Source organism: Lathamus discolor, chromosome 19 (genome assembly GCF_037157495.1).
Source record: "Lathamus discolor isolate bLatDis1 chromosome 19, bLatDis1.hap1, whole genome shotgun sequence".
NCBI lineage: Eukaryota > Metazoa > Chordata > Aves > Psittaciformes > Psittacidae > Lathamus > Lathamus discolor.
In genome coordinates, this window is record NC_088902.1 from 3,486,373 (window position 1) to 3,510,604 (window position 24,232).

The following is a 24,232-nucleotide window of genomic DNA, read 5'->3' on the forward strand; positions in this document are numbered from 1 at the left end:
GGGAGCTGCAGCCCCACAGGCCAGGACGCGGTTCCCATAGCACCCGTGATTCCCGAGGCCGGGATCCCCAGCCCGCCCGATTGCCCCAAGGCTGCAGGCGTCCAGCGTGCCCCGTCCCCGGCATCTTTGGACTGCCTTGCCTGCACTTCAAAAGTTACACTATTTATCAAGGCTGAGAAATAACGCTCGGACAACCCTGCCTAGACAAAGCCATCTTCTGAACACATTAAGCAGGAGACTGCCATGGTTAGAGGTGAGGTTTATGGCTGGCATAAAGCGATGCTACTTTTTGGAGAGGATGCGGAAATTTCTGCTCTGGTTCCTGCTGGCTCCACATGTCACCATCCGGCAGCGCAAGTCCTGTGATCCCCCCAGTCGCACTCCGAAAAGAGGGAAAGGCCATGAAACCCTGTGTTCAGCTCTTTGGAAGTGAGCATGTTAGCGATGCTGAGCACATCTCGCCGGAAGGTCACCAATGGAAGGATTTGCCATGTTGTCTGCAGAAGAGGTTAGTTCTCATTCTAGGTGTCACACTGGCTTAGCAGACTGCTGGGGAAGCAGCTCCACAGCCAAAAACCCCGCTGCCCTCCCCAGCAGCATCTGGACCCCCTTTGGCTGAGGCACCCACGGGTGACACTTCCTCCGGTAACAGTCTCCAGCAGCACCTGGGCTCTTTCCTCAGCTGACAGCAGGTAACTGAATCTAAGCACGCTGAGCTGCGGACGGCGCCTGTGGCAGCCTGCGCTTGGGAGGGTCACCACAGGGCAGCTGTGACACACACAGGCAATGCGCCCACACCGCTGGCCTGCCCGGGCGAGTCAAGCCGCGGAGCAGCACGTACTGCAGCGCTCCCGCTCCCCGAAACAGCGGCGTTACGGAGCACCATGGGGCAGGCGTTCGGTCCTGGCAGCAAGGCCAATGTCGGGCCGGGCCGCCTGACTGGAGCAGGCCCGGGAGGCTTGAGGAGAGCGGGGCTCAGGGACCGTGTGAGGGGAGAGGGGCTGCCCCGGGCCGAGACCCCTGCAGCCCGGCTCCGGCGGGTGGAGGGGGCCGGCACCGCCCCGCTCTCAGCTCCGCTGCAGGCCCCGCTCGCAGCGGCTCAGCCCGAGGGGCTGCGGCCGAGGGGCCTCGCCTCAGGGCGGCTCCCGGAGCCACCGCCCCAGCCCCGCCCGCGGCGGAAGTGACGCACCAATCACGGCCGCCCGCTCGCTCCGCCGCCGCCGCCGCGAACAAAAGGGATTTTCAGCCGCCGCCCCGCCCTCCTCGCCCCGGTTCCGCCTTCTGATTGGCTGCGGCCGCCGCCGCCGGCCGGGCCACGCCCCCTCCCCGCCTCCCAGGCGGTGGATTGGCCGGCGGGCGCGCCCTGCTGCCCCTCTGATTGGCAGCTGCGCCGTCCCTCAGCGGGCGGGCGCGAAGGGGCGGGGCGGCTGGATGGGGAGCGGAGCGGCACGGTAGTGGCGGCGGTGCGGGGCAGGTCGGTGGTGGGCAGCGGCTTGCGGGTCCGTAGGGCCCCGCTCCGTGCGGCCGGGCTCGGTCCGGCCTGGCGCTGCCTTTGCTCCTGGGGGTGGGCTGCGGCAGGTGCGCGGCGGCCCGGCTAGCGGGGGCTGAGAGGGGCGGCGGCGGGGCCGAGCCGAGCCGAGCCCTGCTGTGGGCGGGGGCGGCCGGCACCTGGGCGGCGGGAGCTGGGGGGTGAGGGGGGTACCGGGGTTGCGGGGGCCGTGCGAACGTAGGGACTGGGCGGGGGGAGGCGTTACCCGGCGCTTGTCGCTGCTGCCCGGGACCGGGCCCGGCCGGGTGGACGCGGGCGAGGGGGAGTGAAGCATGGGGTCGGTTGATGCCCCCGAGCGCGCCCCGGGACCCGTGGCCTCACCCCGCGGCGGCCCCCGGCGTGAAGGAGGCCAGGGCGACGCGCCGAGCTCCGCTGTGGCGTTTGTCTTTGTTCGCCGCGGTCGTACCCGGCACCGGCCGAGCGCAGCCGTGGGGTGGCCCCCGACACCCCGGCCCGGGACTGCGGGTGCAGGTGCCTGGGTCCGGAGGGCGCGGGGAGCCGGTATCGGGCAGCGGCTTCTCCCCGTCACGACTGGAGAAGCCCGGTGACCCGGGGTGACCCGGAGCGGCTGCCCCGTCCCGGGCACTGACCGGCTCAGGGGGTCGGGAGCCGCGGTGGTAGCTTTACCCCAGTCGCAAGGGGCCCTAGCGCTTGTCCTGGGGAGCCAGCAGCCCTTGCAATGGGGATTTCATGTATTTGTACCATGCGGAGTAGTACTGAAATAAATAACGAGGGGAGGATTTTGGGGGGTGGATGTCTCTTCTCCTTTCAGCTCCAAGATAGAGGAGGGGATTTACACACTGCTCACGTTACCCCAATTCTCTGCAGTTCTGATGCAACGCCAGGGAGCATTGTGGATGTGCAATTATAAAGTGTGTGTTAGGTTCTTTATTATACAAACATAGTATGTAATTACCTTAACGACTCAAACATTGCGCTATAGGTGCAGCAGTGCTTTTAAAAACTTGTCTATCAGGAGCTTTCAAACTAGTCATTTAGGCTTTCGTATGAATGCGATTATGTGACTGCCCATGCAGGCACCTGGAAAATATCAGTTCCTCTTTAGGGACAGCAAAAAAGTAAATGAAGCTGATTCAGGATTATAGACATAGAGGCATTGTTGCACTAGTGTAGCTGGAACTGTGGCTTGTGAAAGGAAAGGAAATACCCTCCCTCTGCGGAAGAGGGAACGACAAGCTGCGTTCTTCATGGTATTTTTAATAAAAGTAGAAGAGTTTTTAGCCAAGAGCTTGCAGAGTATCTTGAAGCTTCCCCTTGACAACCCCTGTGTGCTCTGGCTGCACTTTGGTCACTGCACAGCAGCTCAAACCTTTGCTGAAGGCAGTGCGTGAAGTTCTCTTGCACTGGCAGCATTGGTTGACTTGGTTCATCATGCTCATGAGCCCAAGCAAGATGGAACCTCTAATGGTTTCATTATCATTATAGAGCGATTCAGTTGCATGGAGGAGCTGCTGTTGGAGCTTATCTCTTGTTCCTGAAGTGGCACATGCCAGAGATAACTTACCCTGCTTTGTTAGCTGGTGTGGTGGTGCGTATGCTTAAACTGGCCTTGATATTTATTTTCAGTTAAATACTGGGAAATAACTTTCTAAAAGAAGGGTTTCATCTATTTCGAGGGTAGGGATGGGTCTGCCAAGGAGACTCTTTAATGCTCCATAGCGTAGCTGAAAGGAGCCTTTAGGCAAGCAGTAAGTAATTATCTTTGTTTATTCTCTGAACTTTTGCTTATTATACAAGAATGGTGGCATATCTCAGACTTGGGGAAAATATTTATACCATCAGACTAAATAATGAGGTCCTTGTGGTTTGTGAGCTGTGTGATGGGACTCGTCAGCATATCGTGCTGGATGTAAAGGGGTTATATGCCCTGCGTGTTTCTGGATCTTATTTTTAATGCTGTGAAACTCTACCCCTTGCTTAAAGGTTTGGAAATAATGGGTCAGGTTCCCTAGCTCAGGAGTACAGGTCAGTTTGGCAGAACAAGACTGCTCGAGAGGGGAGAACTGGGTAATTGAATAGGGTTGGTGTGATCATTTATTAAAAGTGGGACAAGGGAAGGCACAGGGACGTGTAAGCGGGAAGCAGCCTTGGAAAGGTCAGCTCAGGAGCCTGTGACGCTGGAGGGCTGGGGAAGGATTCAGATTTGGGTAAGGGAGGAGGAACTCAAGTAAGTGCTCATTAGTGCTTTGATCCAGAGAGACTTCTTGCTCTGGTAAAATGAACAGAGCTTTTTTTTCCACTTCTCAGCTCCCAAGTATGGAGTGGCCCTTGAAAGGGAGCGCCTGGGATTGTCACAGGTATCTGCCCTGTGTGCTCCAAGGCTTTAAGAAGTTCCCTGTAAATCGGTGCAGGATGCAAGTGCAGTTTAGTGGTGGTTTTGTGGGGCTGTGACTTTATTTGTAGCGTTTGCTGCTGTTGCCTCAGCAGCACAGGATAACTTAAAGGAACAGGGCAGTTCAAGGTCAGGTTGCACATAAGGAAGCTGAGGTTGTACCACTTATGTACCTTTAATGTTACCTGTTGTTGTCCTATAAATGATTACTGTGCAGACTGGCTCCTGCTCTTTATTTCTGTAAGTATTTTTACCCATATACTTTGGGAACAGGGCTTGTTTATGTTATTAAGCTGATTAAAGACTATAGCCATAGAGGAATGGTAAAAATAGTATGGCTTATTTCTATAACACAGTGAAGACAAGTCACAATCAGAGTATTTAAAATACAGAATAGAAACGATTACTGCCCAAACTAATAGCTTTAAAAGACCAAACTGCAGTTGGTAGCTGTCCTCACTTTAAGAGTATGCTGTCTGGTAGCTAAGGGAGAGATGCAGCTGCACATTCCCATGTCATCTCTTTGTAAAAGAAAAGCACAGACGTGGTCACATTGAAAGTCCATGTCCAAAGTTTACTGTCTGGGCAGTGTAGATAGATGATGCACTTTGTTCTAAAATCCCCCCAAAAACTTCTCCTTTTTAGTTCTGGTTTACAATGCCACAAAACTAACAGAACTTGATGAGTATCTGGCAAAAAATGTTATTTGCTATCAGTATTATCAGCTATTTCCCATCATTTAGTCTGGGCACCTGTGTATTTAGTCTGAACAAGGACTGAGGTGGTTTTCAAAAGAAGTTGTGCATCTTCTCAGCACACAGTCAGATGTTCTAGGTTTAGAACCTGCTCAAGGAAGTGATGCAGCTTGGATTTAATGTACCAGCATAAGCATGGTAAATGCCAAAGGCTAAAACCTGTACCCTGCGTGGCTGCTCATTTATGTTGTGGCATTCATTTGCTGCTTCTGTTGCACTCTCTCCCTTTTTGTACAAGATGAACAAGGTGTAAGTCACACTACTTCCACGCGCTCTTGGCTAGCCAGGCTCCCTGTGGAGCTTCTCCCTTGTCCTGTCACTACTAAAAAGCCCCTCTCCAGGTTTCTCGGAGCCCCTTTAGGCCCTGGAGCTGCTCTAAGGTCTCCCCTTCAGGAGCCTTCTCTTCTCCAGGCTGACCCATCCCAGCTCTCTCAGCCCAGCTCCAGAGCAGAGCTGCTCCAGCCCTTGCAGCATCTCCATGGCCTCCTCTGGGCTCACTTCAACAGGTCCACATCCTGCTTATGTTGTTGCCCCAGAGCTGGATGCAGAACTGTAGGGAGGGATATGAACAGGTTTTCCAAACACTCTGTGTGTTTTCCTCTTGAACATACATTAATGGCTCTGCAGTAGGGGCTGTAAATGCAATGCTGACAGATCCACAGTGTCCAGTGGAATTGGTTTTGGAACAGCTGCAGTACCCCAGACAGTCATGGTCACTTCCACTGAAATTCCCTTGAGCAGCTAATGCTAATGGTAGGATGAGCCCAAAAAGTCTGTAAGAAAACCTTACTGCTGTATGGAATTTAATGTAAAACATTGCGTGGAGCAAGAGTGTGATTTCATGATGAGAAACCTGCCCACTTAGCAGAGTAGGTACACAGTAGATTTCTGATTTCTCTTGCTGTGTGAAGACTGCCTACTCCTCTCTGTCAGCAGAACTTTCCATTCCCAGCAACTGGAAAACTGCTTTGGCATAAACAAGACAGAACTTGCATTTGTGTGTAATTCTCCAAGGCACAGTTATGCAAATCAGTTGTAAAGTAGCAGTGACTTCAGAAAAATCAGAGTTCAGCTGAATGCTTTAGCTGGATAGACTTCTCCAGTAAAGGTTAAGTTAACCCTTTATCACTGGCTGGTGGAGTTTGGTGTCTCCGAGTAGCTCTGTGCTGTAGCATTTTCTGATGATGCAAGGAATGGCAAAAGCTGGATGTGACTTGGACAGAGAAGAGTGTGATTATTGTGCGAAGCACGGGACTGTATCAACAGGTATATTGCATCAGAGACAAGAATTTGGTCTTTGAAATTACTTCCTTTGTTAAAATAATGTTAAAAAGGCTTATTATTAGTGTTAAGTAAATAAGTAAAAAAAATAAGTAAAGATGCGGGGGAAAATAAGCTTTCTGTATGTACAGTGCAGGTGATGGATCTTTGTTCTGATGTGGACAGTAAAATTGTATTTAATAAATTATGGTAATATTGAAAGAATAGTAATTAAATGTGCGGTTTTTCTGTGGTATTGATTTTTGCAAAGAGGTCTGGGCCTGTTCCATTCCTAATGGCATTCCTAGGAAGTGCATCGTAGCACTGAAATGTTAACATCACTGTTAAGTTTGTGTAGGTGGCCCAGTTTGGGCTGCATTCATCACAGCTCCTCAGTCTCATTTCAGTGTGGGATCCAGATGTATAGTCTACAGTAGTATGGCTTTTAAATATCTGTGGTTTTCCCTCCCCTGTTAACTTTGGCTACTTCTTGGTGAATATTACACTGTCGTGTTAGCCCGTACACTCTGCCTACACCATCTGGGTGTGCATATGTTCAGGACCCCTTGGGAAAAGGGGAAAACTGCATCTTCTACAACTGGTTTTGGAAACTGCTTTTGGAAGCTGAAGAGAAAATGATTGCCTTGTGTATTGTCCCCTTTCCCCCCAGGGCAATCTGCATCTGAAAAAAGGGGAAGCTGAAGTTAAATGGAGATGATGTGTCACAGCTTAGAATACTGATTTTGCTGTACAAAGAAATGCCAAATAAACTGTGTTCCCTTTATTTCAGGTTTTCAGGATGAATCTGGAAAAACTCAGCAAACCAGAACTCCTGACACTGTTCAGCATTCTTGAGGGAGAATTGGAAGCAAGAGATCTTGTCATAGAGGCCTTAAAGGTATGGTTTAAGTACTGTGATGAGAGACAGAAATGACAACAGTACTACTACAGGTTCTGCAGAGTGCTTGGATCCAAGGTGAAGTTCAGAGGCAAAGATTTATTACTGGTTCAGATTCCCATCTTAATATCAGTAATATTAGATAATAAATGCTGCATATTAGTCTATGTCTTGGAATTCATTATTGAAGCTGGCTACAAGAAGCATTTCAGTGTTGAAATACAGCATTATGCATGTGCTTTCATCCTTCCTGATAAAGAACCAAGTGTTTCTGTGGTTGTGAGAAATGTAAAAGCCCCATCAGACTTTCTCTGATGGTTTTGTTTTCCTTTAGCAAGGAGGGCTTCTTAAAACAGGAACTCCTCTTGCCTGATTCCAGATACAACCACCTTTAGACGGGTGGAGGGAGATTCTCCTCCTGAACAGTTAGGATGCTTATATACTTACTGTTAACTGGTTTCGCATTTAGACAATCTTTTTATTTTGGAGAAGTATCCTTACCCTCTCAAAGCTATTGGCTATTGATGGTGTGGAATGCTCAGCTCTCTCTTGAAACAGACTTGCAAAGTTCTCTGTCCTGGGATCAGTCTTCTAATTCTGTGTGGTCAGAACATGCTAGCAAAACAAGCATCACTTTCATATAGCAGTGTGAAATGCATGTAATGGAGCGGAGAAATGGGAAGGAATGCAGCAGCTCCATTCCAATGGCTTGTTATTGTGTACCTTCCACTAGCATAAAGCAATACTCTTTCCTGTTGAAATTTAACCTGCAGTTCCCTCTTGCGTGAGGAGACTAATGTAATTAGAATACCCTTTGACATAATTTGTCAAGTGCTCATAACTGAGAAGAAATTAAATGAAATTGTAACCTATGCTTGATAATTATGCAGTATAAAATACCAGGCTAATCAAAGGTTAGTGCTGCATTCCCCTTCTTCTGGAAGGGATATGCTGTAGAGTTTCACCTGAAGAATGTGAGGAAAGCTGAAGGTAGTAGGAAAGGGCAGTAAAAGCTGGCTCGTGGCCCTTGCTGTGCTTTTCTTTTTGTTTACTGATAGTCACTGTGGTAACAGGTTTACAAGTGCTTTACTGGCTGGAATGGTTCTATTGTGTGTGACTATAATTAAAGGAAAACACACTTCACTGATGTGTTTACTCACATTTTGATACATATAAAAATGCAGCCCTGAAGAAAAAGCCTTCTGAAATAAAGATTGAAACTCAGAGAGCATTTGTTTGACTTGCATGGACTGGATTTGCACTGAGAGGGGTTGAAACATCCAGGTCTGGTAGAAGCATTGGCTGTTTCACACATAGAGATTGACAGTGGTCTTACTGCTGTTCCTCTTCCTTGAGTGTTATGAACAGTCTGTTCTGCCTCTACAGTTGGATTCCTTTGGAGGCTTGGTAGTTGCATGTGTATGTTGGAAAGAAGTGGAGGGGAACCTGAAATTTGTTAGGGTATTGAATGATCTTAAATCATGATGGTGTTTTCCTCCAGCAGTTACATTAGACACATAGCTGTCAGTATTTAAAAGTCAGAGGTTTATCTGCCTATTTACTTCCCATATAGTAAGAAAAATACATTTCCCTTCATAGGCTAATTAAACTTCTAATTCAGATTTAAATGCTTCTGAGCTCTCTAGGTGTTTGAGGGAGATGCTTTGGTACATTATAGGAAAGAACAAGCCCCTGCAGATAGGGAGTATCTTCATTTGTAAACTTGTAATTTGATTGTTGCACAGGCTGCAATAACTGATATTCCTGCATGCTTAGAGAAAAACATTTAGCATCTGGCATTTAGCAGAGAGAATCCATGTGTGCAGATGACAAAGCCTAAAATAGTTTTCATCTCCCTCATGATATTAGGAGACTCGTTGGCTGGCACTGGCCCTGCTTCTCACCGTGTCAAAACCGAGCTCTGTGCCAGGCTTTCCAGAGCCTGCTTCATTTGCCCCTTTGCTTTCCTCTCTTCACCTCCCCTCCCCAAATCTTCACCCTTTCTTCCTTGTTGCATTGTCTGTGAGCATTTCTTTGCACCCTCCTCTTCGTGCTGACATAAAAGGTTTAATTCCTGAGGTTGGTTTGTCTAGTGCTAAGATTTGTATTATCAAGCTTAGTTGTTAGGTCACCTCGGACTGATGCCTCTGGTATATTATGATTTGCCCTTTGCTGACTTCTGTCCTTCACTATTGGGGTCTTCTTCTGTGGTTTACCTTTTTCCTTGTAAACTGTGTTTAATTGAGTGGTGGGTGTTGAGGATGAGGACCATCATCGCACCCTGTGCTTTCACAGTAGACGTGCTCTTGACTTTTAACATCTATTTCAAACTGCATCATGAGATACCAGCATAAAGGATTAAATGAACAAATTTACTGTATTCAGACTATTCTTTTCTAGTGCTTCAGTTTACTTCCTCTATTTTAGAATCTCTTTGAGAAAAAGCTTTGCTTTTTTCTTTGCCTGAAAGTATCTTCCTGTCCACTACATAAATCTCAACGTTCCCCTCGGAACAGACCTTAAGTCTCATTTCTTATTGTGCTCCTTTTCCTGTAGTTATATTTGTATTTAAATCATCCAGGAAAAACAGATGCTGTCAGAGAGTTGCATAATACTGAGGGCTGATTCTCAGTCCTCATTGCCATGTGGAAAGGATTGCATGCGTGAACCACAGGTTAGTCTTCTAAAATAGCACACCGTGACTGGAAACAATTCAATATTTAAATGGGTCTCTATTGCTATGTTAGAGTACTTTGTTCCCTGCCCCTGTTCTTTAAAGCAGAACTTTCCATACATTAGAAGTGAAGTTCTGTTTACTTTTGGAAAACAGGAAACAGCTTTCTGGCTCGTTCTTTGATGTTAATAAGGCCTTAGGCAATTTACACTGGAACAGAAACTGTCTCTTTTGCATTAATGACTGGGAGCTGGTATTCATTGCTTTGCTTCTGAATTCAGTGATTCACTCTATAAAGCACTGTTAATGCTTTGCAAAATTAAGTGTTCATTTGTCAGTGGATTTAGAAATCAAGTTTACAGTGCAGTTTCAAAAAACTAAGTCTACCTCTTTTTTAAATAAAAATGTTCAGTAATATAAAACCTTGCTTCAAATGCTAGTAAATCTTTCACAGATGGGGCAAAATGGGCTTTTGCATCACTTACAAAGCAGCTTAGATGTAGCAGTGTTCCCATGGGTGCTGTTCTGCTGGAATGCAGGCTTTTCTTACGGCTTCTCTTGCAAAGTTGGGGAGCTTTTGGTTTATTTCTTGATTGAAGCAGCTAGTGTCCTTTGGAAGGCTGATTCCCTTCCCCTTCTCACAGATAGGTGCTGAAAGAGCAGAGAGGTGTGGGTATGGCTCCAGCTCTTAATTTCAGCTGTCAGGGTGTTATCAGGTTCCCTGTTTTAATGGTGACCAAAGTGAGCACACTGCAGTTCTTGGGCCATCGTCACCATTATGCTGGAGCTATGCATGGCCAGGCTTTTACTGGGATGTGTACTGTCTGTGCTATGGACCAAAAGGAAAGAAGTCACAGTTTTGTGCTGCTTGACATATCCTGAGAAAGCTTCTTAACGTTTTGCCAAGCTGATAACAGGTCTGATGTGGGCAAAGCTGGGTAGCTCTCGTTTGTCTGGTTTGTTCGCTTGATATAATGATGGCAATTAAGACGCATACTGCATTTGAGCGATGTAATTTCTGCTCTGCAGCTCTCTGCTAGGCTTTGTTTTAGAGCTGGAGCTACAGGAAGACTCAGAATCCCACTCCAGCCTTTTGACATTTATTTCTGTGCAAAGCAAATGGTCCCCACCCCCATTTCCCTTCTCTCTCAGCGATTGCTGTGACCTCAGCTTGTCTTTATTCCCAATATCTGTCTCTGGGGAGAGAAGCTAATAAGGAAGTTCAAGGCAGTAAGACGCTATTTAAAGATTATACCACTCTCTGCAACATAAAGGAGGAACTTCTGTGCAGATTCTTGCTGGAGAGCTGCATACGCAGTAGCTGCAGTTAATAACAGGGTGTTTGTGTTGTGCCGAGGCTTGAAAGCTAAACTCTAAAATTGCAGGCAAAAGTAACACTCGACTTTGTGACCAAAAATATACTTGAAACAAGTCTTGGAAATTCCCCAGTAAAACAAGTTGTAAAGATGATTGAAGGCAGGGAGAAAATGGTCTCACATAAACAAGGAGATCTTGTATTAAAGCAATAAAATCGCACAAATAGGTTGAGAAACTCTCATCCTCAAACAGGCTGGAAATTCCAGGAGGAAACAGTAGTTTTTCCCAAACAAAGCCTTTGCTTTGCCAGCCTGCACAGGAAACGTCTCTGCAGTTGTGTCAGGTATTGCTTCTGCTCCATAAAATCAGAATTATCTGTGTTCAGAAGGACTAGCAGTGATGCATTACCCCAGCTTGTGCTCAAAGCCAGCCAGTTCCAAGTGGTACCCTCAGCATATGCCTAATTCTGCTTAATTCTGCTGATCACCAGGAGTTTAATTTTTAAGAGCAGTTAGTGTGTGTAGCTGTTGCCTTTCTTTATGAGCAGCCCAAGCTTAAGTATTATATTTTCTCCTGTTGGGGGAGGACAATTTAATAATATTCAGAATTGCTGAATAGTCCATTTAGTTGCCTTTGGAGTTTGAATGGATTGGTAGGAAACTCGTATTTGAGATGGTAGAGAGGTACTAAATCAGAGCATCTTGTAGTTGCAGAAGATTGCATCTTCTTTCAAAGCACAGTCGTTTAAGTATGTCTGTCATCTCTAGTTTTCTGTATTAAGTTTTCCATTTCTAAGTTAACAGTGCTTTTTGTAACCTTGTTTCCTCATTATGGAAGCCTGATTTCCTGTGGATTTATGTGTTTAATAGGTTGATCCTGGAATCTGATTTATTTTTCTTTTCCCCCACTTTTGACTCACTAATAGAATATTTCTCCTCCATCATCAAGCTGCTGCTGTTTTGAAAGTTGAACAAAAACTGGATGTAAGACTAAATTTCAGTTCAGACAGGACAAAATCAAAACTGTTGGAGATGTTTGTACGTGACCTCCACCGACAGTAGAAGTTGAGCTGAAGAGTGGCCTCAGTGAGGAGCGTAAGCCCTGGAGAAGTCACTCATGCATGTGAGAGTTCAGTACCTGTATGAAATAATGTGTAGATTATGTGCCCAAGTGCATGGTGGCATAAATGCCAAAGCACTGGGTTTGGTTCTGTCAGCTGGATGTGGTCAGTGTAGGTGACCTGTTTAAGGCTTTTCATGGTCTAGACAATTGTAATTAAGTGTTTATGCTCTGCTGGGTGCTGAAGAAGAATAGGTGGACTTGAGAAAGCTGTGAATGTGAGGACAGTCTCATCTGTTTATCATGCTAGGTCAGGAAAATACTTAATTGCTCAAAGTAGCAAGGAAGAGCTTGCTCTTTCCTAGACAGGAAATAAACCACCCCACTAAATTCAACAGAGTCCAGAGCGCAGTGCTGCAAGGAGCAGAAGGAAAACAGGGCTTATGTTCCATCTTCAGTATTGCAAAAACTCAGAGCTTATAGGTAGAGATGTGATTTTAATTCTGATTCTTTGGGTTTTATTAGAAAGAACTTGCCCAGAAGTAAACCTTTCAAATGTCCCCCTCTTTGCTTGCACTGTTAGAGCACTGGTGTCCTCCTGGTGGGTTTCTCCTGTATTTCTGTGAGGCTGTGGAGTCACCAGCTCCAGGTTGCATTGGGTTTAAGGGAAGAGCAGCTCATTTGTCACAGCAGTTAGGCCAGCTGGATGAATACCCCACTTTGTATTTACAGACTTTAATGCGTGGATCACTCCAAAATTCCCTGCATGCTTCTAGTGAGGTCTGGTTGAGTCATATTTGTAACTTCTTCAGAATGACTGAAGACTCCTGCCCCTCAAAGAAAACCAAAACAAGGCTGCAGTTCTTCCTGTGATTCATTAAACCAGGGTGGCTCATTATCCAGGGCCGCCCTCCCATTTCCAGGGCTGAGCTTTTCCTTCCTCTTCTGGTTTTTTTTTTGCAATGTAAAGTTAGAACAATATCTTAAGCTCTGATCAAAGGTACCCACTGTTCCTGGTAGATATTCCTGATAAAGAGGGAGAGGTGTTTCTGAGTGTGAGTCGTTCCTCTGTATTTGCTTACTGCAAGGGTTAAAATAGAACTCCAAACCGGTACCATAGGACAAGTGACTTTAACTGGGTTTTGTTCTGGAGGGGATATGGAAAGCACACTCATTTGTTTCAGGTTTATGTCACTCATCAGGAAAACCCACAGACTTTGAGAGCAGAGATTGACTTCTGTATTTTTTTGATTCATGCTAATCATGTGGTTGCATCTTATACGCAGGACTAGCACAAATCTCAACACCTGTTTGAGTAAAGCAAAGCTTTATTGCTGATCTATCAGTCCTGTGACCTATACAGCTCAATTGTAGCAGTTTGCTTTTGTGTTTCAGTATCTCTGTACCAACTGGCGTGTGGGGTGGTGTTTAGAACATCACAATTGCTCTTGTATGCTTGAGGGAAGTGTTTGCCTTTGATACTGGGACATCAGAAAACAGCCATTCCAATAAATACAGGCTTCATTTTAGTCAGACTCTGTCTTTCCTATCTAAAAGATGTCCTCAGGCAATCCCATGAGAAATGGGTGACAGTTTGCTGTTCTTGTTAGGTGAAAGGCTTTCTGAGGAAGCACGCAGCGGGGCTGGCACGCTCTCACTCTGCATTCAAGGCAGATCCTTGTTTTCCGCCCTGCGACAGCTGAAAGCCATTTCACAGCATCAGCAAAGTCAGGGTTTTGTGTAGCTTGTGCTAAGAACCCGTCACCAGCTCTGAAAAGCTGTTGTGCTTAATTTGGAATGGCTGAACTCTGCTCATGAGGGTGCTCCGATGTGAGCAGCCTGCACACAGAAAGCCAAAGCACGCCCAAGAACGTGCAGCATTTGCTTGGAGCAGACTGGAAGCAAAAACATGTCATACACATGCTCTGTAAAGAAGAGAGCAGTGTCACAGCTTTCCTCTGTAAGTCACACAGTGCTTTGCTAAGTACACATACTAATGTGTGCTTTAAATTTAACTGCTGTAGAGGTGATAGCATGCTTTGGTTAAAGGTACTAGAGTTCACTCATGCATTTCATAGAAGCACAGAGTGGTTTAGGATGGAAAGGACCTTAAAGCTCATCCAGCTCCAGCCCCTGCCATGGGCAGGGACCCCTTCCACTGGAGCAGCTTGCTCCAAGCCCCTGTGTCCAACCTGGCCTTGAGTACTGCCAGGGATGGGGCAGCCACAGCTTCTCTGGGCACCCTGTGCCAGCGCCTCAGCACCCTCACAGGGAAGAGCTTCTGCCTAAGAGCTCATCTCAGTCTCCCTTCTGTCAGGTTAAAGCTACTCCCCCTTGTCCAAAGGCCCTCACCAGCTTCCTTGTCAGCCCCTTTAGGCACTGGAAGGCTGCTATTAGGTCTCCATAATCATGAAATTTAGAAAAGAAAAGGTGTGAATTATCTTGTAAGGCTTGGTTACCATGACTGTAGAATCAGATTTAAGCCTCAGCTGTGGATGATGTTCTTTCCTGGCAGGGTGCAGCAGCTTTGGTGGGCATGGGGTTGCACTGTGGGTGATACATGCTGGAGCAAAACACTGTCATAGGCTTCCACAGATGCTGGGCATGTAGCCTATAACTGTTTCATTGGAAATCAATGCTTACATTTCTTGGAGCCAAGACAGATCAGCTCTGAGGGCTCTCTTCAGTCTGGTTTTCCCTCTTATATCTTTTGTTGCATGGATATCTGTTTTCATATCATGGCGGTAAACATGTAGATAATATTTTAATATCTGTGTTTATGACATGTTGTTGTTTACAAATTCACAGTAGTCACTCAGTAGGATAAGGCTCTTGGTATCCTGACAAACAGATTTCCATCTGGAATGGCTGATTCTAAATGCTGTATATGTAAAGCCTAGTACATGTGATATTCCTTAATTCTTACGTGTCCCCAAAAGAAACCTCATCATTCCTATCTTCCTTCTTGAGAAGCTACACTTTGTTTAGTCTGGATGAAAACATTAAGGGTTTTATTAACAATTCACAGATTTATAGGCTATTGCAAGAATAAAACTCTTTTAACTGCTCAACATGGAAGTCTTTGATGGTGACAGTCAAGGAAACGGCCCAACTGCTCTTCCACTGATAGAGCAGTAAATGATTAAACCGTTTGTTGAGCAAGGATTACTTTCCTTATTTCCTTTCTCACAGTTGTGGAATGTAATCATGGACTTAGCAGGTAGCTGTGGTATGAGGATGTTAGACTGAATATATTGTGGTGAAGCTGTGTTTTCAAGCAAGATTTTCCTTTGTTTCTAGCTTGATTGGGGCCACTTGCTTAAAAGATGCTGTTCTTTTGAAACACAGGAGGGAGAGGGAGAAACTAATCAAGCACATGCTTCATATAACCTCCCTCAGGCTTATTTAAGGCTGCCTGTGAAGAGAGTGCACTTGCTTGTGTTCCAGCTGTGGAAATGCACATGGGTTTTGCAAAGCTTTCCAAGGCTTCAGTATCTTATGTGGAGAGCAGAGTTGACCAAGGTGACAGGGACTGCACTGCTGTTGAGCAGGTACATTGATTGACCAGTTTGACTTGAGATTTACTGTCCTGTCTGTTAACCAGGGGCCTTTGCCGTGACACACCTGGGTGTTTTCCTGTCTGAATACTCTCATTATTACCACAGATAACAGGATATGAATCAGACTATGTGAAGATCTCTATCTCAAAGTGGAAAATTCAGGAAGAGGAACATTACCTGCAAAGTACTTTCCTCTTTACTAGTTTTTTGTGTTAAGTATACTGAAATGCAAATTTGTTTTTGTATTGCAGGCCCAGCATAGAGACACGTTCATTGAAGAACGCTATGGGAAGTACAACATCAGTGATCCATTAATGGCTTTGCAGAGAGATTTTGAGACCCTGAAAGAGGGAAATCATGGGGAAAAGCAACCAGTATGCTCCAATCCCTTATCTATTTTGAAAGTGGTGATGAAACATTGCAAGAATATGCAGGAAAGAATGTTATCCCAACTAGCTGCTGCAGAAAGCAGACACAGAAAGGTAGGTTTTGCTTCTAATAAGGTGTGCAGAAGTTAACAGTTGCATTTTGATAATTGTTTTTGCTGAAGTCACCATATTAAGTGCCTTGAGTTCTGGTAACTGAAAGAACTTTGCACCTTTGTTTAAACTTCTCACTCAATACAATGCAGCCGGTAAGCTTATTAATCGTAATTCCAAAATTTGAAATGCATGCAAGATGGTTTTGTTAAGACACACAAAAGGGAGCAAGCTCATTCACAACTGAGAGGTATAGTGCTTGCCAAAAAGCTTACCTGAAGGTCTCTGGAAGATTGAATTCTCAGCAAACATATCACTGTTCTGCTTGTGACTTGTTCTCGGGGCTAATCGAAGAGCTGGTACCAGCAGTGCACTTCCTTATGCTTTCCTAAAAAGTATAACTATTTTTCATGCTATTTGACCTCTTTAATAAAGCACCTATTATTCTTCTTATATAGCTTTAACATACATTGACATCAGTGAAGAGCTTGCTTCCACGTCAGACTGTACTTCACAGAGGTTTGCTCCTCTGGTTTACTGTAGTTTACTGGAGGAACATAGAGCTGCACACAAGTCTAAAAGCAGAAGTCCACTGAACTCTGCTTCTTGGAGTCTTGCTGCAACATATTCGCCTTATGTAACAGGTTAGCCTTTAAAAAAACAAACATATTCAGAGTAGATCTTAGGAAAAAGCCTTCCCTGTGAGGGTGCTGAGCCTCTGGTGCCCAGAGAAGCTGTGGCTGCCCCATCCCTGGCAATGTTCAAGGCCAGGTTGGACACAGGGGCTTGGAGCAAGCTGCTCCAGTGGAAGACGTCCCTGCCTGTGGCAGGGGTTGGAATGGGATGAGCTTTGAGGTCCCTTCCAACCCAAACCATTCTAGGATTCTGTGATATGATTTTCTTTGTTTTGTCCTGCAGTACATTTAAACAAGTCAAAATGGTTAAAATATTTGTTCCTGCTATGTAGCCAGGGCAGAGAATAATTGCCCAAGAGTACAGCACTTGAATTCACAACTGGGAGGAGCTCCCTGGAGCATCCCTGCAGTCACCTGCATTGCAGCACTCTATCCCAATGTCCTCATATACCACTTTTCCAGTTTAAAAAACTGGTGGCATTTTTGCTTTCACTTGCACCCGTGGCAAGCTGTGAGGTGGTGCTGTTACCCTGGTATCTAGAAGTTGCTTTTCACAATGTGAGATCCAGGTGTACTTTTGGCTAGAGCCTGCACTTGGGCCAAACCATCCTATACTTTTTGTCAGGTATATCACTCTTGATTTGATTTAAACTTAGTAAATCATGTACAAAGATCTCAAAGACAAGTAGTCACATTCTGTTTCTAATCAAAAGGTTCAAAGTTGAACCCTCTGTTTCATCAACATGTGGGTTAAAGTTTATTTTCCCATCACCTGTTTTGATGGGGGTAAGACAGAGCAAGTTCCTTGCAGTCTGTGAATAATGGGAAGCATTTTTGTTGCAGAAACCTTACTAAGACATAAGGAACCAGCCAGCTCGACTTTTAAATCACAGATGCTATGCTTAGGGTAGGCAGCTGGAGGTATCTTTAGCTTTTGGTTTGTCCTCTTAAGTCACTGGAAGTAACAGCAAGGCCGTGTGCTTCCCTTTTCAGCCACCTATTGAGCTAAATCATGCTATTAACATCAGTTATTTTTCTCCCTTCCTGTTCTGTCCTTCATGTCTCCTTCCATAAGAATGTTCCTTGTGTATTTAAATATCTTTAAGCATTGTTTGAAAGCTTCATGGTGAGCATGTGTTGGGAGAGCCTAGAGTTTTTCTGGTGAGATAACAGCAGTCTCTTGGGAAGTTTGCATTCTGGCTTTTCTGTTGAGTTAAATAGAATTTCAGTTATTCATGTAATTCAGCATGAAAGCTGAAGGAGCTCCTTAACTGGGTCCTTATGGCAAGCAGTTTCATTTCAAGAGCTCATCTTGTTCTTAAGTGGAAGAACAAATTAATGTTCTTTAAAATAAACTTTGCACAGCAGTCCTCAAATCCCCGGTAAGAAACTGGGGGAGAAGCCTGTGTGTGAATTGCTGCTGAAACCAGAGTGAGAATCATCTTATAGGAACTGTTAGTGCCCCGTGTCTCTGGGCTGCACCTTCCCTGGGCAGTGCCTCTGCTTCTGCTGGGGTTTAAGTTAACATAAAGTTAATGTTCCTGCCAGGTGATTCTCATGGGGCACCATACAACCAAGGACAGAGAAAGTGCAGAACAACCTTGACAAGTCCAATCTGGAGGAAAGGCATTCAATTTAGCTATTTAGTAATGAAATGAAGATACATCCAGTGTGAGGTTTTCCTGACTTTCACAAACTGACTTAGCTGTACCAAATATAGCTATTGTTAGAGTGAGTCTAGAGGATGCCATGGAGATGCTTGGGAGGGCTGGAGCAGCTCTGCTCTGGAGCCAGGCTGAGAGAGCTGGGCTGGGTCAGCCTGGAGAAGAGAAGGCTCTAGGGAAACCTTAGAGCAGCTTCCAGTGCCTTAAGGGGCTGACAAGTGTTCAAGGCAACCTGGTCTAGTGGAAGGTGACCCTTCCCATGGCAGGGAGTTGAAACTGGATGAGCTTTAAGGTTGCTTCCAACCCAGACCGGTCTCTGATTCTGTGAAATAGTCATGTAATATTGTAACTTGTCCAAAAGCTGGTTTATGCATTTTCAAGTTGAATTGGGATGTCTGAGGCTGCAGTGGTTGCTCTCTCATTCCATTTGTCTTCGGACCATGTGCGGAGGCACCCATCTCTCCCTGCTTGTCAGTGTGCTGGGCGTAACAGTGATGGGTGTTTGCCTGACAGGTGATCCTGGACCTGGAGGAGGAGCGGCAGCGGCATGCCCAGGACACGGCGGAGGGGGATGATGTCACCTACATGCTGGAGAAGGAGCGGGAGCGGCTCACCCAGCAGGTATGCTCGGGGAGCTGGTACTACCCAACCCACAGAAACCCGGCTCCTGGGCGGTGAACTCGGTAGCAATGTCTAATTGCACCTTTGTGTTGAAGGAACATTAGGGACCTCCCTCCTCTGCAGGTTTTATAATATCAAAATATGAAAAAGAACCTTAGTATTTTGGGGTGTTTTGGTAGCTGAGCAGTGCTAAAAGCTATTAATGGGCAATTGAAATGTTACTTCAGCCTGAAATGTGAGAAGTTCTCAAGAACAAGACTGTACTTACAAATGATAGGGCTCTCTAGTACTCAGCATTCAGAATAAGTCATGGAAGATCTCCTGGGGGTGCTATTCAGAGATGATAATAAATATTTAAGCTACTGTTCTCTCTTACTCAAGCGCTGTAGACTTTATTAAACATACATAACACATCAGCATTTTAAAGTCTAAATGCCTTTAAAAGGCAAACCAACAAAGTAGTAAAGGAGGTGGAAGGAAGCTCTGCTCCAGATCGCTTGTTCAGTCAGTGCCTGGCAGACTGGGTGGGTGTACATCTCACTAAAGGTCAACTGAATTTCATACACGATAAAACTACTAGTGGGTAATAATTCTTAACACCTGCAGCCTGAGTTGTGTGAGACTGTCTTGCAGATACCTGGGGTGAGAACCTCTTTCTAAACCATTGCCTTCTTTTACTGTATAATTTCTCCAAGAGGCATGGTAACACCATTTCATTTGGGGGCATTATACTTCATTTGTTTTCAGGAGGTTTCGTGGTTCCCTTACAGTCTTTTTATGTTCTGTTTAAGCTGGAGTTTGAAAAATCCCAGGTGAAGAAGTTTGAGAAAGAACAGAAGAAGCTGTCAAGCCAGTTGGAGGAGGAAAGGGCACGCCACAAGCAACTGTCTTCCATGCTTGTAGTGGAGTGCAAGAAAGCGACTGCTAAAGCAGCTGAAGAGGGGCAGAAGACAGCAGAATTGAGCTTGAAGCTGGAAAAAGAGAAGAGTAAGGTGAGTAAACTGGAAGAGGAGCTGGCGTCCAAGAGGAAGCGAGGTTTACAGATGGAAGCACAAGTAGAAAAGCAGCTCTCCGAGTTTGACATTGAAAGAGAACAGCTGAAAGCCAAGCTGAACAGAGAAGAAAACCGTACAAAAGCACTCAAGGAAGAGGTGGAATGTCTGAAGAAAGCCCTGAAAGAGCTGGAGGCTTCTTGCCAGGAGCACAATCCCACCCAGCCTTTGCAGGCCAGCCCCTCGGTGGTGTCCAGAGGGGTTGCAACTGACAGCCCCCTGGTGAAGTCTATGTCTTGCCAGACAGAGTGTGTGCAGGCAGACCGAGCAAATCCTGCCAGCACAAGCAAAGCTGTGTACACCACGTCTCCCAGCCCTACTACACCTACTCATGCATATGCAAAATCCAATGGTCATTGTGATACAGATATGCAGACAGGTAGTGAGCTACTGCAGACAAATGCACCAGAGAGCCAAGTTCAAAAGGAGAAACGTGCTGGTGCAGCCTCAGAAAACACAGTCGAGAATGGAAGTTCTCCTGTAAGAACAGAGTCACCAGTGCACCTGATGTCCCAGCTCCCTTCTGGTGGGGTCACGCTGTCTCCCAGCAGCACAGCTGCCTCCTCTCTTACACCTTCTCCCTGTTCCTCACCAGTCTTGACTAAACGCTTAGTGGGAGCTTCAGCGAGCAGCCCTGGTTACCAGTCATCCTACCAGGTGGGGATCAATCAGCGTTTCCATGCAGCTCGGCACAAGTTTCAGTCTCAAGCTGAACAGGACCATCAGTCCAGCGGTCTGCAGAGCCCACCGTCACGGGATCTGTCTCCTACTCTAGCAGATAACTCTGCTGCCAAGCAGTTGGCCCGCAATACAGTCACTCAGGTCCTTTCCAGGTTTACCAGCCAGCAGGGACCTATTAAACCTGTCTCCCCCAACAGCTCACCTTTTGGCACAGACTATCGAAACCTGGCAAATGCTGTCAGCCCCAAAAACGAATCTGGTCACTCTCCAAGCCCTGGCAAGGTTTCCAGCCCACTAAGCCCATTGTCTCCTGGAATTAAGTCGCCGACCATTCCTAGAGCGGAAAGAGGGAACCCTCCTCCCATTCCCCCAAAGAAACCCGGCCTCGCTCAGTCACCTGCTGCTCCTGCTCCTCTAACCAAAACCTCTTCCCAAGCATCCTCACTGGGTGCCCCCATGGACGTGGCAAGTAGCTGCTCTAACAACACTGTAGTGTCAAATGGCAAAGACATTGAGATACTCCTGCCAACTAGCAGCTAGTCTCCAGCAAATGTGAATGTGACATTCCATGGCTTAGCATCCTAGAGCTAAGACACTGTTTTTCCACTCCATGTTATTTATTTCCATAGTAGCAGATTCTGTCTGTATAAAGCATTTAGTATATTTTTTTTCTTTTTTGAATAGGTAGGAAAATATTTTTGTTTATGAAGAAACCTTAACCACAGCTATACAGTAGCCTCAAAATGTCTCCTGGCAACAGTCAAATATAAAGAAAGAACCACAGTTGTGTGGTGGGACCTAACTGTCAAGCTCTCGTGGGACTGAAATGCTACTTTAAATTATGCAGACATAACTTTTGCAGACTTTTTACTCCAGATAAACGTTTTAGATAAAGTGCCTGATCTAAGCCTGCAATATGAATGTGATTCTCCGAGGAAGACGAGGAGGGGGGGACCATCCAGCTGCAGAAACTAATGCTTCTGTGAGTCCTGAATGTTGAAACCAACACTGTTTTTCTTTTGAATTCTTTCCATTTGCTAAAAGAAGTTAGCAAATGTGCTACGAATCCTGCAAGGTGAGCACCAGGCTGACGCAGCCAGCCGCGCTTTGTCCTTTGGGACACAGCTATTTGAGGAAGCACACGCAAGTTTCTTAGGGTAAAATTTAGCTGTAATACAACGCAGATTACTTTTCTGTCAGTATCCATTGTCCATGTAGGTCTTTTTGCTTTCCCATAACACATTCTGCAGAGATGCTTGTGTGCTTTAACTGGCTAAACTCTGGTTTCTGGCGTGTCACCTTGAAAATTCAAGCTCTTCAAGCATTCTACTGTTGTGTGTAGAACTTCTGAGAAAAGGATCTTGCTATTACTTGACAAAGATCTCGCTATTACTTGAAAAAAATCACTAGTCCATATGCTACAGGTGTTTTTGCAACAGTAACATGGGATCTTCTATTAGAAACAAAAGCAATAACGTTCCTCATCTCTGTCATTTGTGTCCAGCCAACCTGGATTTTACCCAGTCAAGATCCGTGGGATCTTGCTGGCTTGCCTTGGCTGTAGATACGGAGCCAAAACATTACTGCTGTGTAACTGAGTATGTATATACGTGTAAGTAGCTTCACACACATACATACTAAATACATGATGTATTAGGAAAATCTTTTATCTGTTCTTGGTGTTCTGCCTAATAGGAAGAAAATGAGGCAATTCATTGAGATTAAGAAAAATTACTTAGCGAGGAATTGATTTGCTGAGGCAAATCGTGAGTGTGAGAAATTATCTGGACCCAAGAGGGGCGGAGGAGCTGAATGCTGTGCAGGCGCGTTTGCTGCCAGCAGTGCCGTGCTCCCTGCAGAGGTGCTGCCAATCACTCAGCAGCACTGCACGCTTGCTTCTCTTGAGTCACTGCAGGCAGAAACACAAGGCAGATCCACCACAGATCAGTGGCAGAGGCTGAGCACAACCCTGAGTTAATCACCTCGGGTGTTGCATGTGAACTGGTCCTAAATTTAGCAGCTGGACTTGCTGCTCAGTGCCATTCCATGTTCAGCATTTCCCTCTGCAGCAGCATCACGGTGGCTTCCCCCTGCCACAGACACGTTCTCCTTGTCATTTGTCAATATTTAAGTAGACAGAACACATCCACCTTCACTGTGGGCAGGATCCCTGTGGCAGCCGGGGGGATGTGCTCCTGTACATGGCCTGATGGGTTCCTTCTCACTTTGAGTCTCGTTTCATAGGATGCCAGAGCTCTGTTGTCCGAGGTGACCCCGTTGCGCTCTCCCACACAGCCCCAGCAGGTTTTAGACTAAAACAAGAAGTTTGTACAGACTTTTTAGTAATCTTTTAAATCGTGGTGTTATGTGCTGCTGTTCCTAATCCGAGGGTACGGGCTGTGCACTACCAAGAGGGAGACAGGGCAGCCTGGAGATCAGTGGGCAGTAGTGACTCTTTTGGAAGCACATTTATTACTTTTGTAACTTTTTAAGTATCCCCAGCAGATGTTTCCTCTGGATGAGAGTCATTGTAAAAACTGATGGGCAGATGGCTTTTTTGGCCCATGTATCAGAAGTGAGGCTTTTGTATACACTGCTTTAACGTGTTTCTTTGCTTTTACATTAATCTAAATGGTATTATCCCCTTTCTTTATCAATAGCTCTATAGAGAGAGATATACTATGATGAAGTCTATTAGGAAATGCACTGAGTACCATTTCTTCTAAAATATAATATGGGAAGGGGGTGTGCAAAAGAATGTATTTTTGCTAGTAGCCTGTCTTCGGAGAGAAACTAAGCACAAGATATTCAAATGGATCCAACTAATACAGTAAGACATTTAGAGTTAGTATTTAACTGTTGATGTAGATTCTGTGTGGAAGCAACTAAATATTTCTTCTATAACTCACATCTGTTATAAGCAGACATTGTTGCAGTTTGTCACTGGCTAATGGAGTATAATGAAGTGCAAAATGTATACACTAAGTATTAGTTCATTAACACTTGTAAATTTGTAAAGCCAAATGTACCAAGCTGAAGTCTTTAATCATTTTTATAGCTGATGGCATTAAACATGTTAAACATTCATACTATCAATAAAGGATTTTATTTTTAAGATGTGCAAATTGCTTAAGAAAACGTTTGGAGTCAAGGGGTTAGAACTGGATGAGCTTTAAGGTCCCGTACAACCCAACCCAGTCTGTGACTGAATCAGGCCTGCACGTGGACTGAAGCTGCATAGCAGGAAGCAGTCCAGGAGGTAAGAGTCTGTGTTCACATGGGACTGGAGCTTTAATGGATGCTCTGAAATTTCAGAAAACTGCACCTTTCTTTGTATTACAATAGCTAATGAGCAGTTGTGGCTGGCTGCAGCCTGGGGGTCTTGCTCACCCGTCTCCCCTGCCCGGATCGGGTAGTGGCATTGGTTGGGAGGCTGTGTGTGTGTTCAGGGGGCACAGCACCCAACTCCTGGGGCTTTTAGGCATTTTTAAGTAAAAATGGTTTTCCTGTGCATTGATTTCTTTTTTTTTCCAGGCAGGATCCAGAATTTGTCCTGGAAATTCCCTTGGCCCTGTCGGCACTCCTCATGCCAGAGAAGCACGGCTCGGTTGTGCCACAGGAGGGAGGTGAGAGTGTCCCAGCCCTGTAAAAGACACTGGCTATGGAAAAGGCTCC

General features: G+C 45.8%; 1 protein-coding gene across 3 annotated transcripts; it reads left to right on the forward strand.

The window, feature by feature from the left end:
• The first annotated feature begins 1,428 nt into the window (after positions 1 to 1,428).
• On the forward strand, positions 1,429 to 23,672 carry CTTNBP2NL (CTTNBP2 N-terminal like). Of its 3 annotated transcripts, none has more exons than XM_065698538.1 (5): positions 1,429 to 1,474; positions 6,708 to 6,815; positions 15,677 to 15,907; positions 18,717 to 18,824; positions 19,616 to 23,672. In XM_065698538.1, the coding sequence occupies exons 2-5, from the start codon at positions 6,717 to 6,719 to the stop codon at positions 21,095 to 21,097; spliced, it is 1,920 nt and encodes a 639-aa protein (XP_065554610.1). In that variant the 5' UTR covers positions 1,429 to 1,474; positions 6,708 to 6,716; the 3' UTR covers positions 21,098 to 23,672. The 3 variants fall into 3 exon arrangements, with proteins under 3 accessions (XP_065554610.1, XP_065554611.1, XP_065554612.1); XM_065698539.1 differs by having other exon boundaries at positions 1,436 to 1,451; XM_065698540.1 differs by lacking the exon at positions 1,429 to 1,474 and adding an exon at positions 1,530 to 1,578.
• Positions 23,673 to 24,232: the final 560 nt, after the last annotated feature.